Raw genomic sequence first — 16,824 nt, 5'->3', positions numbered from 1 at the left:
TTTCGAAAATGCCCCTCCATGTGGGCCAAGTAATCTTGTTAATCAATTTTGTATGTTTTTTTTTCTTTAAAGACTTTAATATTTTTATTAAATGTTGTATTATGGCTTGTATTGCTTTCAAAGATTCAAGGTATTTATTTTTTATTTTTCATTTTTTTTTCATTTCAAAGAGCTTTTCTGGTGGTAAAAGGTATGGGGTTAAAACGAAACCCTTAGGTTATCCATGAATGGTCTACTACAATCACTTTTTTTTTTCATCCTCGGTTACTGCACAGAGAAAACAGGATGCAAAGCTCAGGATGTGTTCTTTTCTCTAATAGATCCCCAAACCCATCTTACAGCTGCATAGTAACACTATAACTCACTGGGTCTTAATCATGCACTTGTTGGACAACAACCTTTTTGAGCAGGCAGAGTTGTTGCCATAGTGCTGGCCTGAGAGTTAATTACCTATAAACTGGAGGCAGCAAACATTTAACGAGATGATTTAGAGACAGATGCTGGCAAAGTAGCAATGGCTGGGACCAACAATTTTGCTCTTTCTGTAGGAAATTTAAACAGAAAATGTATTGTTAGTCCAATAAAAAAAGGTATCGTATTATTTTCTTGTACGCTTTGTTTTATTTCTATATATTACCTATAGGAAATGAGAAAGCAGCTCTCTGAGACCAGATTACTACCAAGGGTCAAAATGAAAGAATCGCTGCAAAATTTTCCAGCTTGAAATGGAAGCTGTGTGTGCTTCCCACAAAGAGCAAGCAGTAATCAGCTGGGATTACTTACTAGCTCCAGATGATTCAAGACAGGCAGTCTCCTTCTTGGTTTTATTAGTTCTGTTTGAAGCTCTTGTTCAGAACACAATAGCATGGCATGAATTTAACAGTTCTATTCTTCCTATGAAAAGGTGGGCGACAGCCCCATTCATGAAAATGGAGAAAATAATACTCTGTAAGGCGTCATTTATGACTTGCAGCCATCTGGCAAGTCTAAATGGATTCTGAGTAGGGACATGCGTTTGTTGGTATATATTTGATTCATTAGCTGGCCTCAAAAAATTTAGTGCATGTATAACAGGATGCTAGGAATTATTAGGAAAGGATTGTAAATAAGACTGAGAATTCTATAATGCCTCTATATCGCTCCATGGTGTGACCTCACCTTGAGTATTGCATTCAGTTCTGGTTGACGTATCTCAAAAAAGGTACAGTGGAATTAGAAAGGGTTCAAAGAACAGTGACCAAAATGAGAAAGGGGATGGAACTCCTCCCATGTGAGGAAAGGCTAAAGAGGTTAGGGCTCTTCAGCTTGGAACAGAGACGGATGAGGGGAGAGATGATTGAGGTCTACAAAATCCTGAGTGGCGTAGAATGAGTAAAAGTGAATCCCTTTTTTACTCTTTCAAAAAGTACAAAGACTAGGGGACACTTAATTAAGTTACATGGAATAGGGGGAAATATTTTTTTGGTCAACGAATAGTTAAGCTCTAGAATTCATTGCCAGAGAATATGATAACAGCGGTTAGTATATCAGGGTTTAAAAAAAGTCAGGCAAGTTCCTGGAGGAAAAGTCCATAGTCTTCTGTTGAGATAGACATGGGGAAGCCCCTGCTTTCCCTGGGATTGGTAACACGGAATGTTGCTACTATTTAGGTTTCTGCCAGGTACTTGTGACCTGGATTGGCCACTGATGGAAACAGGATACTGGGCTAGATGGACCATTGGGCTGACCCAGTATGGCTATTCTTATGTTCTAACCTATAAATAAATGTGTATTAAATAGATGGTTATAATATGGATTAATTTCTTTTTTAATAAAACAGATGTGTGAAACAACCCTCCTCCCTAAAAAAAAAAAAAAAAACCCAAAAAGACAACCTGCTAAATATTGTGGGGAAAAAACAAATGGATTACTAAGTTATGGTTCACTTGTGATATGCAGACGTTAATGGCCCAGCACAAGATCTTAGGGGTCCTTTTACTAAGTTGCAGGATATAAAGCACTACCTCAGGGCACACTCAGGTGTCCTGCGGTAGTTTGGGGATCAGCGCATGCTTCCCACATGATTAAAAAATGGAATTTTTTTTTTAGTGCTGGGGCATGACCTGGTGGCAGAGAGTAGGTGTGTTCTGAGCTAATTAGAAAGTGCATCTACATCGCCGTGTGCTATTAGTGCAGGATTAGCACGTGAGCTCTTACTGCCTAAAAAATAGCAAGTGAGACTGTGCTAATGGGGAAATTAGCGCGTGGCCATTAATTGAGGAAATGGAAAATGCAGCCATTTTACAGCTGTACTAAAAGAGGCCTCAGCTTACGGGAAAGTCCAGTACTAGTAATAGCGCTGGCCAATTTTTTAGCGCAGCTTAATAAAAGGGCCCTTTAGTGCATGGTAAATTGATTTGATTTAACACATTAGCCTATAAATAAATGTGCATTAAATACAGTAAGGCACACTACAAAGTTATGATGTGTGAAACAACCCTCTCCCCTAAACCTCCCCCCCCCCCAAAAAAAAAACACCCTGCCAAATAATGGAGAAAAAACTATGGATTGCTAAGATATGATTCATTTGTGAAATGGAGAAGTTAACATTCCAGCACAATAAGATCTGGGGATTCTTAATATCCAAGGGACGCTTTTATGAAGGCGTGGTAGGGCTACCGGGCAGGTAGAGTGTGGCAAGTATTTTTTCACGGAGAAAGTGGTGGATGCTTGGAATGCCCTCCTGCAGGAGGTGGTGGAGATGAAAATGGTAATGGAATTCAAAAATGCATGGGATAAACATAAAGGAATCCTATTCAGAAGGAATGGATCCTCAGAACCTTAGCCGAGATTGGGTGGCAGAGCCGGTGGTGGGAGGCGGGGCTAGTGGTTGGGAGGTGGGGCTAGTGCTGGGCAGACTTCTATGGTCTGTGCCCAGAAAATGACAGCTACAAATCAAGGTCAGGTATACACAAAAAGTAGCACATATGAGTTTATCTTGTTGGGCAGACTGGATGGACCGTGCTGGTCTTTCTCTGCCGTCATCTACTATGTTACTATATGTTACTATGTAAAACAGCACTACCGCTGGGCACACCTAGGCACCCTGCAGCAGTCCTGCTTTTGCCACACGCCATTTTCCACACTAGAAAATAAGGGCCCTGCTTACTATGGTGCACTAATGTTTTTAGCGCATGCTAAAAATTAGCATGCGCTAATACTACAGACACCCATAGGAATATCTGAGTGTCTCTAGAGTTAGCGCACGCTAAAAACGCTTGTGCACCTACTGCGGACCTTAGTAAACAGGGGCCTAAATTTTTATTTTCTAGCGGGGGGGGGGGGGGGGAGGAGTTCCTAGCAGTAATTGGGCAGTGCAGGAACATTGCCTTGACCTGTCCGATTTACCGCTTAGCTAAAATTGAGTGGCAGAACAGGTGGGGGGAAGAGGGGTTGGTGGTTGGGAGGTGTGGATAGTGGAGGGCAGACTTATACGGTCTGTGCCAGAGCCGGTGATGGGAGATGGGACTGGTGTTTGGGAGGCGGGGATTACTGGGCAGACTTATACGGTCTTTGCCCTGAAAAAGACAGGTACAAATCAAGGTAAGGTATACACATATGAGTTTATCTTGGGCAGACTGGATGGACCGTGTAGGTCTTTTTCTGCCGTCATCATCTACTATGTTACTATGTTCTTTTATTATGGTGTGTTTCTTGTATTCCGCTTAGAATTTGAGATAATGTGGAATATAAATATTTGTAAATAAATAAATAAAATGTAAAAAAAGAAAAGTCCAAACAAACTGAAAATGAGCTTATAATTTATGCTCTGGCGCATCCCTTATTCTGAGCAGTAAGCACAGATGGAATAATCCATCACAGGGGTAAAGGCCATTTGTGTTTACTGTCAGACAATTCTAGCTCTCATTTTGTTGGAGTTATTTATTAATCATTTTTACAGCACTTTCAGTTCTATGTAACTCCTTTATGGAGACAGACAATCCCTCTCACGTTTGTTAAACGAGCAACGATGCTGAGGAGAACCTGAGATTTGTAACTTGGCAGTGACTAGCAATAACCTCATTGAAGAGAATAGCATTTCTTCAATGGGAAGGGCTCCATTACTGAAGGACTTCATGCTGCATTTGAAGATTATTTTTACTTTTGGCACTAACAAGAATATGCACTGCTGCTTTACAGACACACATGATAGTCTATCCCTGCTTCTTGAAGTTTACGGTACAATAAGACATAAGTACATAAGTGTTGACATACTGGGACAGACCAAAGGTCCAACAAGCCCAGCATCCTGTTTCCAACAGTGGCCAATCCAGGTTACAAGTACCCGGCAAGATCCCAAAACAGTACAATACATTTTATGCTTCTTGTCCTAGAAATAAGCAGTGGATTTTCCCCCAAGTCCATCTTAATAATGGCTTATAGACTTTTCTTTTTCATCTCTTAGTCGAATCTTTCTTGTAAGCTAGCAAGATATGGGAGACTCCCTCAAGCAATCTCAGGGAACCAATTTCTACGCTCTTAACATCCAAGCCGTGAGGGTCAGAGATTGGAGGATGGGATGCAAAAGGGATCCTTCGTTCTGAAGGCAGGCAGACAGATGAGAAAGACAGGCAAGACATAGGGCTGTTAAGTTGAAACAGTGGTGCCAGTTGCACAAAATGAGGCCTAGTGGAAATCCCTCTGGGGAAGCAGCTTGTGAGCATGAAAAAAAAAAAAGCCATATGTGGACTGAATATGTTTACATTTAAAAGTGGCCTCACAGAGATGTGTCTTCGTCTGAAATTGAATCTGGCACCCTCTAAATGGTATATCTGATCAGGGAAACCATTCTGGGCTGTTGGTGCAGAAAGTCAAAAGGCAAAGAGTTAAGATTTTTAAGAGGAGAAGGGCACAGATAAGAGCAACTTGCCTCTGAGTGAAGTTTATGAAGAGGGACATAAGATTCTTGTGGATTTGTGATTGTGGCCAAAGTAGTTAAGTCTTATGAAAGAGTAATAGTATATTACTGTAGCACACATTAAAATAAGTAACCACAGGATACAAAATAAAGAGATACACAACATGCATGCAAAACGTCTCATTATGTAAATCAAATAGCAGGGCTTGCAGAAAATACCGCAAGCCACATTATTCCTTGAAAAATACCACCAGTACTTTTCCGTACCAGGAACTTTGGACAACAAAGCCACGGCCTGATGCTCCCAGGAGCTTCTTTGGGGTAGGGAGGCAGCTGCTTCCTTAAAGACTTCTCCAGGGCCTATGGTGCCAACAACCCCTAGCAGTAATCTTATGATACTATCACTATCATTAGAACTCACTGGTGTCATTTTGAATCAAGTGCTGGCAAGAGGCAGCAGGAGCAACTGGAGATTGATCCTGCCTGGACCTCACTAGACACCAAAGATTAATTAAGATAGGCTCTGGGGGAGGGGTGGTCATTGGGCTTAGAGAAGGATGGGGGGGGTAGGCTTTGTGACAGAGCGGAGGAAATGGACTGAGGGACATTGTAGGGAAGGGTGTTGGGGGGGGGGGGGAGTATCAGCAGTTTGACCAGCCCCTTTAAGAAGTGGCCTAATCTTTCTTGGTACTTTGAATAATGTTGCTTGTGAGGTTGATTGTAAGCAGCGTTATTCGTATACTGTGGGAGTGAATAACCTGCAGTACTGAGCTTCCACAGCTTAGTCACTGCCGTGGGAAATTAAGGTGCAGTAAAAGTCCAATTGTTACCGAACCTTAATAACACCTCCCCCCACTCTCCACTGGCAGGACAAATACACTAATAATTATTACCAAATGATTATTAGAAGATACTACAAGAGTTAACAATCACTCCACATGCCCAGATCTCCACTCTTTTCTTTTGCATAATTTTGTTTTTGAAGAGTGTGGCTGTCCTCGGACGAGTTTAAAATAAGACACTGTATCGGATCTAAATGAGAAATGCTTCCACGAGAAAAAGAGCCCATTACATTCACTGTGAAGGCAGTGGTGAGCAGCAAGCCCATCTTCATTAAAGGAAATTGACGCATGATTGAACTGTATTACTCACTAATTATTTTCCTGTATTGCAGTGCATGAAATCACTGTCAATTAAAAGCTAGGATCACAGTTAGAGTTCTTAAGTTGCTGCTATCAAAAGTGCTGTAAAGTAATTAATAATGAAATTATGTCTTACAGAAGGATTCAGCAACAGCCAGACTGCTGTAAAGGGAAGACTATACTCTGAAAAAGCCACATTCTCAATTTGCATTAGCTTGAAAGCAGCATTACCTAATAATTACTGAGAGGTCCTTTTACTAAGCTGCAGTAAAAAGTGGCCTGTGGTAGTTTGGACACGTGAAATTGGTGCACGCTGGGCCATTTTTTTTTACTGTGGCTGTGAACAAAGGCTTTTTTTTTATCATGGCAGTAAATGGCTATGTGCTAAAATTAAAAGTAGCACACGGCTATTTACTGCCTGAACCAGGGGTGTAGCCAGACCACCAACCCCCCCTACCATTGCCGACCGCTGCCGCCGCCACCACCACCAACTTTGACACCCCCCCCCGGTGATGACCCTCTCGACCCCCCCTCCCGCCGCCAACCCTCCCCCGCTGCCGTCGTCGCCTACCTTTGCTGGCGGGGGACCCCAACCCCCGCCAGCCGAGGTCATTTTCTTCCAGTGCAAGGCTTCATTCTGTTTCTGAGTCTGACGTCCTACATGTACAACATCAGACTCAGAAACAGAACGAAGCCTTGCGCCGGAAGAAGAGGACCTCGGCTGGCGGGGGTTGGGGTCTCCCGCCAGCAAAGGTAGGCAACGGCGGGTTGGCAGAGGGAGGGAAGGGGGGTCGAGAGGGTCATCGGCAGGGGGGTCCAGGGCCAAATCTATGGGGGCCCAGGCCCCCCGTGGCCCCATGTAGCTACGCCACTGGCCTGAGGCCTTACCACCACCCATTGACCCAGCGGTAAAGTCGGTAATCATGCAGCATGTGCTAATGTGGTCGCACTGCCGATTACCACCGAGAACGCCCCTGCAGTAGAAAATAGAAAAATATTTTCTACTGTGGGGAAACAGCGTGCACCAACTTCGACATTACCAGGCAGTAGTGTTGATTTGGCATGCTCTACCCGTGCGTTAGCCCTACCGCTGCTTGAGGGAGACTGAAATTGGCACCTTCTTCCCTCTTGGCAGGTGGCTCAAATGCCATATTTCTCTTAATCTCTTTTCCTCCCTATCTCTCTTTCTCTCTCCTTATACCCAGCATCCTTCTCTCTATTGTACCGGAGCTATGGAGTTGGTATACCAAATCTTCAACTCTTGACTCCAGCTCCTCTATTTTCTATTGTCCAACCCTAACACCGACTCCGATTCCTACTATGCTTAGTAAATCTAAGAGAAATGTGATTAATTACAGAAACACAGAATATTGCTTTATGTACAAAATTAGGTCACAAAATATATTTGTTTGAATCTTGAACAAAGAATCTGAACCAAAACAAAATGCTGTCAGATGACAATATGCAATATATTGTTACAAGTTTTTTTTATTTTGAAGCTGGAGTTAGAGCTGGTATATTTTTACCAACTCTTGACTCCACCCAAAATTGTTTCCGAAATCGACTCCATGACTCCAATTTCACAGTCCTGTATCGGACCCTTGACTCATCATCGTTATCCATCTGATCTCCTGAGGAAGGAGGGAGTGAGGAGGACCAGCATGGAAGGTGTCACCTGGTGCATGGTATCCCTTGAATTTGCACAAATAGCATACTTTCAAAGGCAGTCCTGGCTACTAACATTTTACTTACACCCCCTAGTAGTTAAGACATGGAAGGATGTGCCCTTGGGGCCTGCTTGAAAAAAGACCTCTTTCTTTCTCTCCTCCAAAAAGGTCACTTGGGAGGGACCAGCTGAATCTACTGTTCGGAAAGAAGGGATCCTCAGGAGCTTAGCAGAGATTGGATGGCAGAGGTGGGGCTGGTGGCTGGGAGGCGGGGCTAGTGCTGGGCAAACTTATACGGTCTGTGCCCTGAAAAAGACAGGTACAAATCAAGGTAGGATATACACAAAAAGTAGCACAGATGAGTTATCTTGTTGGGCAGACTGGATGGACCGTGCAGGTCTTTTTCTGCCGTCATCTACTATGTTACCATGTTATGTTACAATGTTACTTTTCATTTTCTTGATACGTGAATGAGTTGCCAGCAAGTGGTGCAATTTAGCCTACTAAGAGAAAAAAATTGGGGTGGCTCCACACCTTCCACAGAGAAAAAGCAAGCACAACACCAAAGGATGGACGCAAAACCAAGTCCAAATGACCAGCCCAAACCAGGGGTGTAGCCAAACCTCAGCAGGAGGGGGGGTCCAGAGCCCAAAGTGGGGGGGGGGGGGGCATATTTTAGGCTGCCTCCCCCAGATGTCGGCCCTTTCCCACTGCTTCCAACCCCCCCCCCCCCCCCCGCCGGACCCCGCCTGCTGCCGCCGCAAGGTCCTTTGCTAGTGGGGGTCCCGAACCCCCCGCCAGCTGAAGCATTTATCTGTTTTGCGCTGGTCTCACACTTGCTTCCTCTCCTGTTTTCAGCGCGCCATGCACTGCACGCTCGTTTTAATGAAACTGAGCATGCACAGGGACTATCTCTTCATGTCCAGTGTACAGCGCTGTTTATGTCTAGTAGCGCTATAGAAATGATAAGTAGTAGTAGATCAGCACCCAAAAAAAAGACTTAGGTGTCATTGTAGACAATATGCTGAAATCTTCTGCCCAGTGTGTGGTGGAGGCCAAAAAAAGCAAACAGAATGCTATGAATAAGTAGGAGAGGGATGCCAAATCAGATCAAAAATATTATAATGCCTCTGAATTGCTCCATGGTGCGACCTCACCTCAAATATTGTGTTCAGTTCTGGATGCCGTATCTCAAGAAAGACATAGTGGAATTCAAAAAGGTTCAGTGGCCAAAATAATAAAGGGGATTGAACCATAGGAACCAACTCTGTGGGTGCTTGAGCACCCCCAATATAGAGAATATTCATTGAATGTGTCCAGGGAGGGGTTATTTCCACTGGGCTTAGCACCCCCAATAATTTTGAAACGTTGGCTCCTATGGATTGAACTGCTCCCATATGAGGAAAGGCTGAAGAGGTTAGGGCTCTTCAGCTTGGAAAAGAGATGGCTGAGGGGGATATGACTGAGGTCTACAAAATCCTGAGTGGTGTGGAGTGGGTGGAGTGAATCAAATTTTCACTCATTCAAAAAGTACAAGGACCAGGGGACACTCAATGAAATTGCATGAAAATACTTTTTAAAACAAATAGGAGGAAACATTTTTTTGTTCAACAAATAGTTAAGCTCTGGAACCCATTGCTGGATGATGTGGTAACAGCGGTTAGCGTATCTGGGTTTAAAAAAAGGTTTGGACAAGTTCCTGGAGGAAAAGTCCATAGTCTGCTATTGAGATAAACATGGAGAAGCCACTGCTTGCCCTGTGATGGTAGCATGGAAATTGCTACTTCTTGGGATTCTGGAATGTTGTTACTATTTGGGTTTCTGCCAGGTACTTGTGACCTGGATTAGCCACTGATGGAAGCAGGATACTGGGCTAGATGGACCATTTGTCTGACCCAGTATGGTTGTTCTTATGTTCTTATATTACCTGTTTATAGGCTTTGAGGCCTTTTTCACATTTCTGCTCTGGGTCCCACCATGCCTATTTAGCATAATACTCTGCCAATAAAGCCCTTGTGATATCTTTGTTTCATATGCATTGTAGTAAAGCAACCACTAGAGGGTAGCAATGGGTAGAAATACTGTACAATCCCTTTTATTCTCTCGGTTAGAAACCACATTTTTATTTTCAGATCCTTATTGTGAATAATGGTGTTATGTGCAGGCTACATAACTATTTTTATTATCTATTTATGATAGATGGTCATTTTGTTTACTGTTAAACTGACCTTACCAGAATTTAAACCTGTGAAGCTCTACAGATTCCTTATACAGAAAGGCGACAATATTTCTCTGGCTTTCCATTATAGTTTGCCCACGTTCGCTTTACTCAGACTGAGCAGATCTGAAACAAGAGTTTTACTCACTCATTCTGTGTCCTGGAGGCAGGGCTGGCTTAACTATCAGGAAGACTAGGCTGTTGGGGGGGAGGGGGGTTGGCAATAGAACAGTTGCAGTCAAAGTAAAACAACAGATCCTGACGCACACACTCCTGAAAGAATCCTCAGTCTATACTTGGACCCACAAAGAGGGTGGACAATTTCCAAAAGCCCATTTACCTGGAGTGGGCTGAGAACCAGGGCACCAGGCTTGATTCCCACTGCACCTCATTGTGATCCAGGCAAGTCACTTAACTCTTTATTGCCCCAGGTGCAAAAACTTAGGTTGGGAACCTACTAGGGATGGAGAAAGCACATGTATATAATATGTAAACTGCTTTGGTTGTACCCCAGACAGGCAGTGTATCAACTACATAACCTATACCCTTTTGTAAACTGTTATTATGCATAACAAAGTTTAATATCCGAAAGTAAGGTGTCCATTTGCACATTTTTATAGAGTAGTTGCGGGAGGGATGGCGTTGAGATAATTAAGATTATTGAGCTTTATTTAAAAAAAAAAGATAGAGTTGAGTGGAACAGTGGCCTAATGGTTAGTGTTACAGGTTGCAGACCTGGAGAACCCAATTCCCACTACTGCCTGATGGCTAGCAGTGGGTTAAGATCCTGGTTCAATTCCCTCTGCAGCTGCATGTGACCCTGGACAAGTCATTTAAACCCCTGTTGCCCAAGGTGCAACAGTAGTGCAGTGTACTACTTAGATTGTGAGCCCACTAGGGACAGACCCAGAAACTGTAAACTGCTACTACTACTACTACTACTACTATTTAGCATTTCTATAGTGCTTCAAGGCGTATGCAGCGCTGCACAAACATAGAAGAAAGACAGTCCCTGCTCAAAGAGCTTACAATCTAATAGACAAAAAATAAATAAAGTAAGCAAATCAAATCAATTAATGTGAACGGGAAGGAAGAGAGGAGGGTAGGTGGAGGCGAGTGGTTACAAGTGGTTACTAGTCAAAAGCAATGTTAAAGAGGTGGGCTTTCAGTCTAGATTTAAAGGTGGCCAAGGATGGGGCAAGACGTAGGGGCTCAGGAAGTTTATTCCAGGCGTAGGGTGCAGCGAGACAGAAGGCGCGAAGTCTGGAGTTGGCAGTAGTGGAGAAGGGAACAGATAAGAAGGATTTATCCATGGAGCGGAGTGCACGGGAAGGGGTGTAGGGAAGGACGAGTGTGGAGAGATACTGGGGAGCAGCAGAGTAAGTACATTTATAGGTTAGTAGAAGAAGTTTGAACAGGATGCGAAAATGGATAGGGAGCCAGTGAAGGGTCTAGAGGAGAGGAGTAGTATGAGTAAAGCAACCCTGGCGGAAGATGAGACGGGCAGCAGAGTTTTGAACCGACTGGAGAGGGGAGAGCTGACTAAGTGGGAGGCCAGCAAGAAGCAGATTGCAGTAGTCTAAACGCGAAGTGACAAGGGTGTGGATGAGGGTTTTGGTAGAGTGCTCGGAAAGAAAGGGGCGGATTTTACGGATGTTGTAAAGAAAGAAACGACAGGTCTTGGCAATCTGCTGGATATGAGCAGAGAAGGAGAGAGAAGAGTCAAAGATGACCCCAAGGTTTCGAGCTGAGGAGACAGGGAGAATGAGAGAGCCATCAACAGAAATAGAAAACGGGGGGAGCGGGGAGGTGGGTTTGGGGGGGAAAATGAGAAGCTCGGTTTTGGTCATATTTAATTTCAGGTGGCGTTGAGACATCCAGACAGCAATGTCAGACAAGCACGCTGAAACTTTGGTTTGGATGCAAGGTGAGATATCAGGGGTAGAAAGGTAGATTTGGGAGTCATCAGCATAGAGATGGTAGGAAAAGCCATGGGATGAGATTAATGAACCAAGGGAAGAAGTGTAGATAGAAAAGAGGAGGGGACCAAGAACAGAACCCTGAGGTACGCCGACAGGCAGAGGGATAGAAGTAGAAGAGGATCCACCAGAGTGAACACTAAAGGTGCGGAGGGAGAGGTAGGAAGAGAACCAGGAAAGGACAGAGCCCTGGAATCCAAGTGAGGACAGGGTATCGAGAAGGATGCTGTGATCGACAGTGTCAAAAGCAGCGGAAAGATCAAGAAGAATGAGGATGGAATATTGACCTCTGGATTTAGCCAGTAATAGGTCATTGGAGACTTTAGTAAGCGCAGTTTTGGTTGAGTGGAGAGGGCGAAAACCAGATTGTTGTGGGTCAAGAATAGCATGTGAGGAGAGAAAATCAAGGCAGCGGCGGTTAACAGCACGCTCAAGTAATTTGGAGAGAAAATGAAGGAGGGAGATGGGTCGGTAATTAGAGGGACAAGTAGGGTCGAGTGAAGGCTTCTTAAGGAGAGGTGTGACCACAGCATGTTTAAAGGCAGCAGGGACAGTCGCAGTGGAAAGTGAGAGGTTGAGAATGTGACAGATAAAAGGAATAAGAGCAGGAGAGATGGCATTAAGAAGGTGGGTGGGAATGGGATCAGAGGAACAGGTGGTACATTTTGAGGAAGAAAGGAGAAATGTAGTTTCCTCAATAGTAACTTCAGGAAAGGAGGAAAGGGAATGAGGGGAAGGAGAGAGAGGGGAACGGACTAGTGGAGGGAGAGGTGGTGAGGAAGAGAAAGCAAGGTTTATCTTTTGAACCTTGTTGTGAAAGAATTCAGCAAGGGTCTGAGGAGATAATGAAGGGGGAGTTGGGGGAGGGGGCACCTTGAGGAGAGAGTTCAATGTGGTGAATCGAAGTCGAGGATTAGAGCCAAGAGAGTTGGTCAGTTGGATATAATAATCCTGTTTGGCACGTAAAAGAGCAGATTGGAAGGAGGTCAGCATGAACTTAAAGTGTAAGAAATCAGCAAGGGCCCGAGATTTCCGCCAGAGACGTTCGGCGGAGCGGGTACAGGAACGTAGGTTGCGGATATTAGAAGTCAGCCAAGGTTGGGGTTTTGTACGCCTTACAGGGCGGGTCATCAAAGGTGCAAGAGTGCCTCCCTTGTGCCTTGTGCAGTTGCACTGCCTGCACATAGCTCGCTAAGGCCCTGCTGATCAGAGGTTAGAGAGTGGTCATCTGCCTGGTGATCATGGTGCATCTTTGGCATGGACTCCCCTTCTCCTCTTGAGTCCCACCATGCTATAGTTGTTGAAGGAATCTCACCTTCCCCTGAACTTCAGAGGGGACTGAATGCCAGATGTAATTATGATCCTGGGTGCCTCATATCCATCTATTAATGTTAGTGGAAAGGATGATGAAGCTCATTGTTCCTGATCGGTGATTATTCTTTTTCACAGTATAGGACAGAGAGAAGTGACACCACAAAGAAAGAGCGGAGCCACAAATCTGATGTCAAGGTCCCACAGAAACCACATGCACTGAGGCTAAGGAAAGAGATCAAGGTTAGTGATCAACCAGAACCATTAGATTCACAGGATGAGGATATAAATGTCTAGTTTCTGGTAAAGGTATGTCATGTTGTTGTTTTTTTTAACAACTATAATTGGTGGCCAACATGCTAGCTCAGTGACAAGTGTTGCATGTCCGATAAGGACTATTAGAAGCCTCCAGTCTGCCCAGTTTCATCTTTGATGCAACGCCACTGACCTCAGTTGATCTCTGGTAATTTGACCCAGCCTCACTCCTACGTTACTCAATGAAACATTCATAGTTCTTTGTTATACTCATCCAAACATGAGATCTTTACAATTAGGAGACTTTTGTGCTTATCCCAGGTTTTCTAGAATTTTTTTTACTATTCGTCTCTACCACCTCCACTGGGTAGCTAATCTTTACACCGACCACCCTTTTGGTACAAAAAGTCTTTGAGATTCTTGATTCTAGCTCCTTAGACTCTGATATTGTGATCGTTTATCCTAATTGTATGTGTGTACTGCAGCTCTGGATTAACCGTTAAGTGAAATAAGCACATGCCCTTAACTCTTTCACTGCCATCTGCCACACCCATTATTCAACATGAATTTCAGTGTTTTTCTAATCGTTATAAATATTTATTTATTTTATTTTATGTATTTATTAGGATTTATTTACCACCTTTTTGAAGGAATTCACTCAAGGAGGTGTACAGTAGGAATAGATCAAGCATGAGCAATAGGCAATTATAGCAGTAAAAATATTCAAAAACAGTACAAAGTATTTGTGGGATCCATGAAAGCTGAACACTACTGAGGTTTTTTTCAGTTCAGTAAGTTTTACTTATTTATGAAACAATATACACAACAAATACCAGCCTGATATTGAGCACTATTTACAAATCAATTGTAAAACAGTGGGCAGGAACATGACTCATGTATCTGAATACGTAACTCACCTTCAGATTAAATTTGGAAAAAAATGAGTGATAAATTTAAATACGCACTTCCCATTTGAAAACTTGTTTCCACTTTTCAAAAAAAAATGGGAAAGATAGAATGTGAGAAGTGGATGCATTTGTTAGTACACATTTGAGTTCACTGGTATATCTTAAAAACTTTATTGTGTGATAAATCAGTTTATCAGGTGCTAATCTGTGAATTAATGAGAATGAAATTGAGATGGTTGGGTTTTTTTTAACTTATAACAAATATGTGAAATGAACCAAAATTCTAAAAATCAGGAGAAAGTCTGAAAATGTCCTGAAAATGAACTCAGACCTCCCCCACCCACCCGATATTCAGTCAATGGCAGGCATTGTGGTTGGCTGCCACCAGTGGCGCTGACCCCGGATATTCAATGCCAGGCTGTTTCCGGTGACCGGCATTGAATATCTGAATTTGTTTTGGCCGGCTTTAACTTAACCAGCTATGTGAATATGAAGTGCTGCCAGGTAAAGTTAATAGCAAGTAAAGATAGGACTGCTATTTAGGTGGTCCGATTTGCCTGCTAAACTTAGCCAACCAGCGCTTGAATATTCATAGATACCTGGCTATATCATGTGATATAGCCAGTTAGCTGCTATCCCCCAGATTCTATAAATCACGCCAAAATTTCCACGCCGAAATTGAGGTATATTCTATAATAACACGTATAACATAATTGGTTAACTACTACTACTACTACAACTTAACATTTCTAGCTAATCAGCGCCGATAATTGGATGAGAACAAGCAATTATCAGTACTAATTGGCATTAATTAGAATTTATGAGCACAACTTGCTAAGTATATTCTGTAAAGTGCGCACTGCCAAAAGGGGGCATGGCCATGGACGTGGAATGGGCGGGTTCTGGGTGTTCTGAAAATTTGCACATAGGATTGTAGAATACACCTGCTCTGCCCCTAACTTAAGCGCCAGTATTTACACCAGGTTTTACCTGGCGTAAATGGATGCACCTAGAGTTAGGTGCCGTTATGGCCAATAGGGAGCCTTTTTACTAAGGCATGTAGGCGCCTACGCTCATCCAATGCGCATCAGTTTGGAACTACTGCCCGGCTACCGCATTCCGCAAGTGGTAATTCCATTTTTACACGTGTCCTATGCGCGTGGCAGAAAATATTTTTTATTTTGTACCTTGTGGCGCTAACCGGGCAGTAATCAGCAGTGTACACATGCTGACACGCTAATGATTACCGCTCGGTTAACATGTGAGACCTTACTGCTAAGTCAGTGGGTGGCGGTAAGGTTTCAGCCCAAAATGGATGCGCACCAACTTTTATGTTGCCGTACATCCATTTTCGGGCCCCCCAAAAGGCCTTTTTCGCAGGCACGCTGAAAAATGGACCTGCACGTGTCCAATACACGTGCCTACAACAGCACAGGCCATTTTTCGGTGCACCTTAGTAAAAGGACCGCTAGGTGTATTCTATAAACCACACCTAAATCTAGGCACAGTTTATAGACTATGCCCAGGTGGAAATTTTTTTTGGCACCAATATTTCAGGCACAATAAATAGAATCTAATCCTATGTACTAAGTGATAATATTCAGGGGTGATAACCAGCTATCTGATGTTGAATATTAGTGCTTAGCCAGCTAAACACTATTTAACTGTCCAGGAGCCATTCCTGGCTGGTTAAATAGTGCTGAATATTGGGCCCAGAACGCTTTCCATACACATCCGTAATTTTCATTTTGTTTTTTTTAACACACAATATTTTGAATTTCTGCGTGGTAAAACAGTGAAACTAAAAGCAATGAAACATTTCCCCTCCACTACACAGCACTGTCAATAATCAATTTGTTGTCACACAAGCTCATTTGCATATGTCACCAACAACTCTCTGTTATACAACATATCAGCTTAGAGTTCATCACTCATATCTGATGCCATACTCCACACGTCTGAACACATGGCATGTGAAAAGTAACATCACAAACAAGACACATACAAATTGGGGAGAGAAACAAATATAGAAAATAGAGAGAAAACAACTCTTGGTGCAGCTTGACTGCAGGCGCTTCTTCGGAGATGGAGTATGTCTAGGTTGTAGTCACTCCAGTTTGTGAAATGCCTGTGTCAATGTTTTTGTCAGATTGTAGACTGTTAAAGCTGGAAGCGGCTCTGTTGTGTGAGGCAGTGGACCAAAGGACCAGTGGACCAGAGGAGTAGCCTAGTGGTTAGTGCAGTGGACTTTGATCCTAGCGAACTGAATTTGATTCCCACTGCAGCTCCTTGTGACTCTGGGCAAGTCACTTAACCCTCCATTACCCCTGCTAAAACATAAGTACATGAATATATGTAAACCACTTTGAATGTAGTTGCAAAAACCTCAGAAATGCGGTTTATGAAGTCCCATTTCCCTTTCCCTTCCCTTTCCCCTCTATTCCCCT

General features: G+C 43.4%; 1 protein-coding gene across 1 annotated transcript in view; it reads left to right on the top strand.

Moving 5' to 3' along the window:
• Positions 1–16,824, top strand: part of RIMBP2 (RIMS binding protein 2) — a 592,869-nt gene that overhangs the window by 54,290 nt on the left and 521,755 nt on the right. Inside the window, exon 3 of the mRNA XM_030219259.1 lies at positions 13,353–13,457. Within this exon, the coding sequence (XP_030075119.1) occupies positions 13,353–13,457 (105 nt within the window). The remainder of the gene's footprint in view (positions 1–13,352; positions 13,458–16,824) is intronic.

Source organism: Microcaecilia unicolor, chromosome 11 (genome assembly GCF_901765095.1).
Source record: "Microcaecilia unicolor chromosome 11, aMicUni1.1, whole genome shotgun sequence".
Classification (NCBI taxonomy): Eukaryota; Metazoa; Chordata; class Amphibia; order Gymnophiona; family Siphonopidae; genus Microcaecilia; species Microcaecilia unicolor.
Note: the sequence above shows the minus strand (reverse complement) of the source record. Positions and strands in the feature narration are given on the sequence as shown.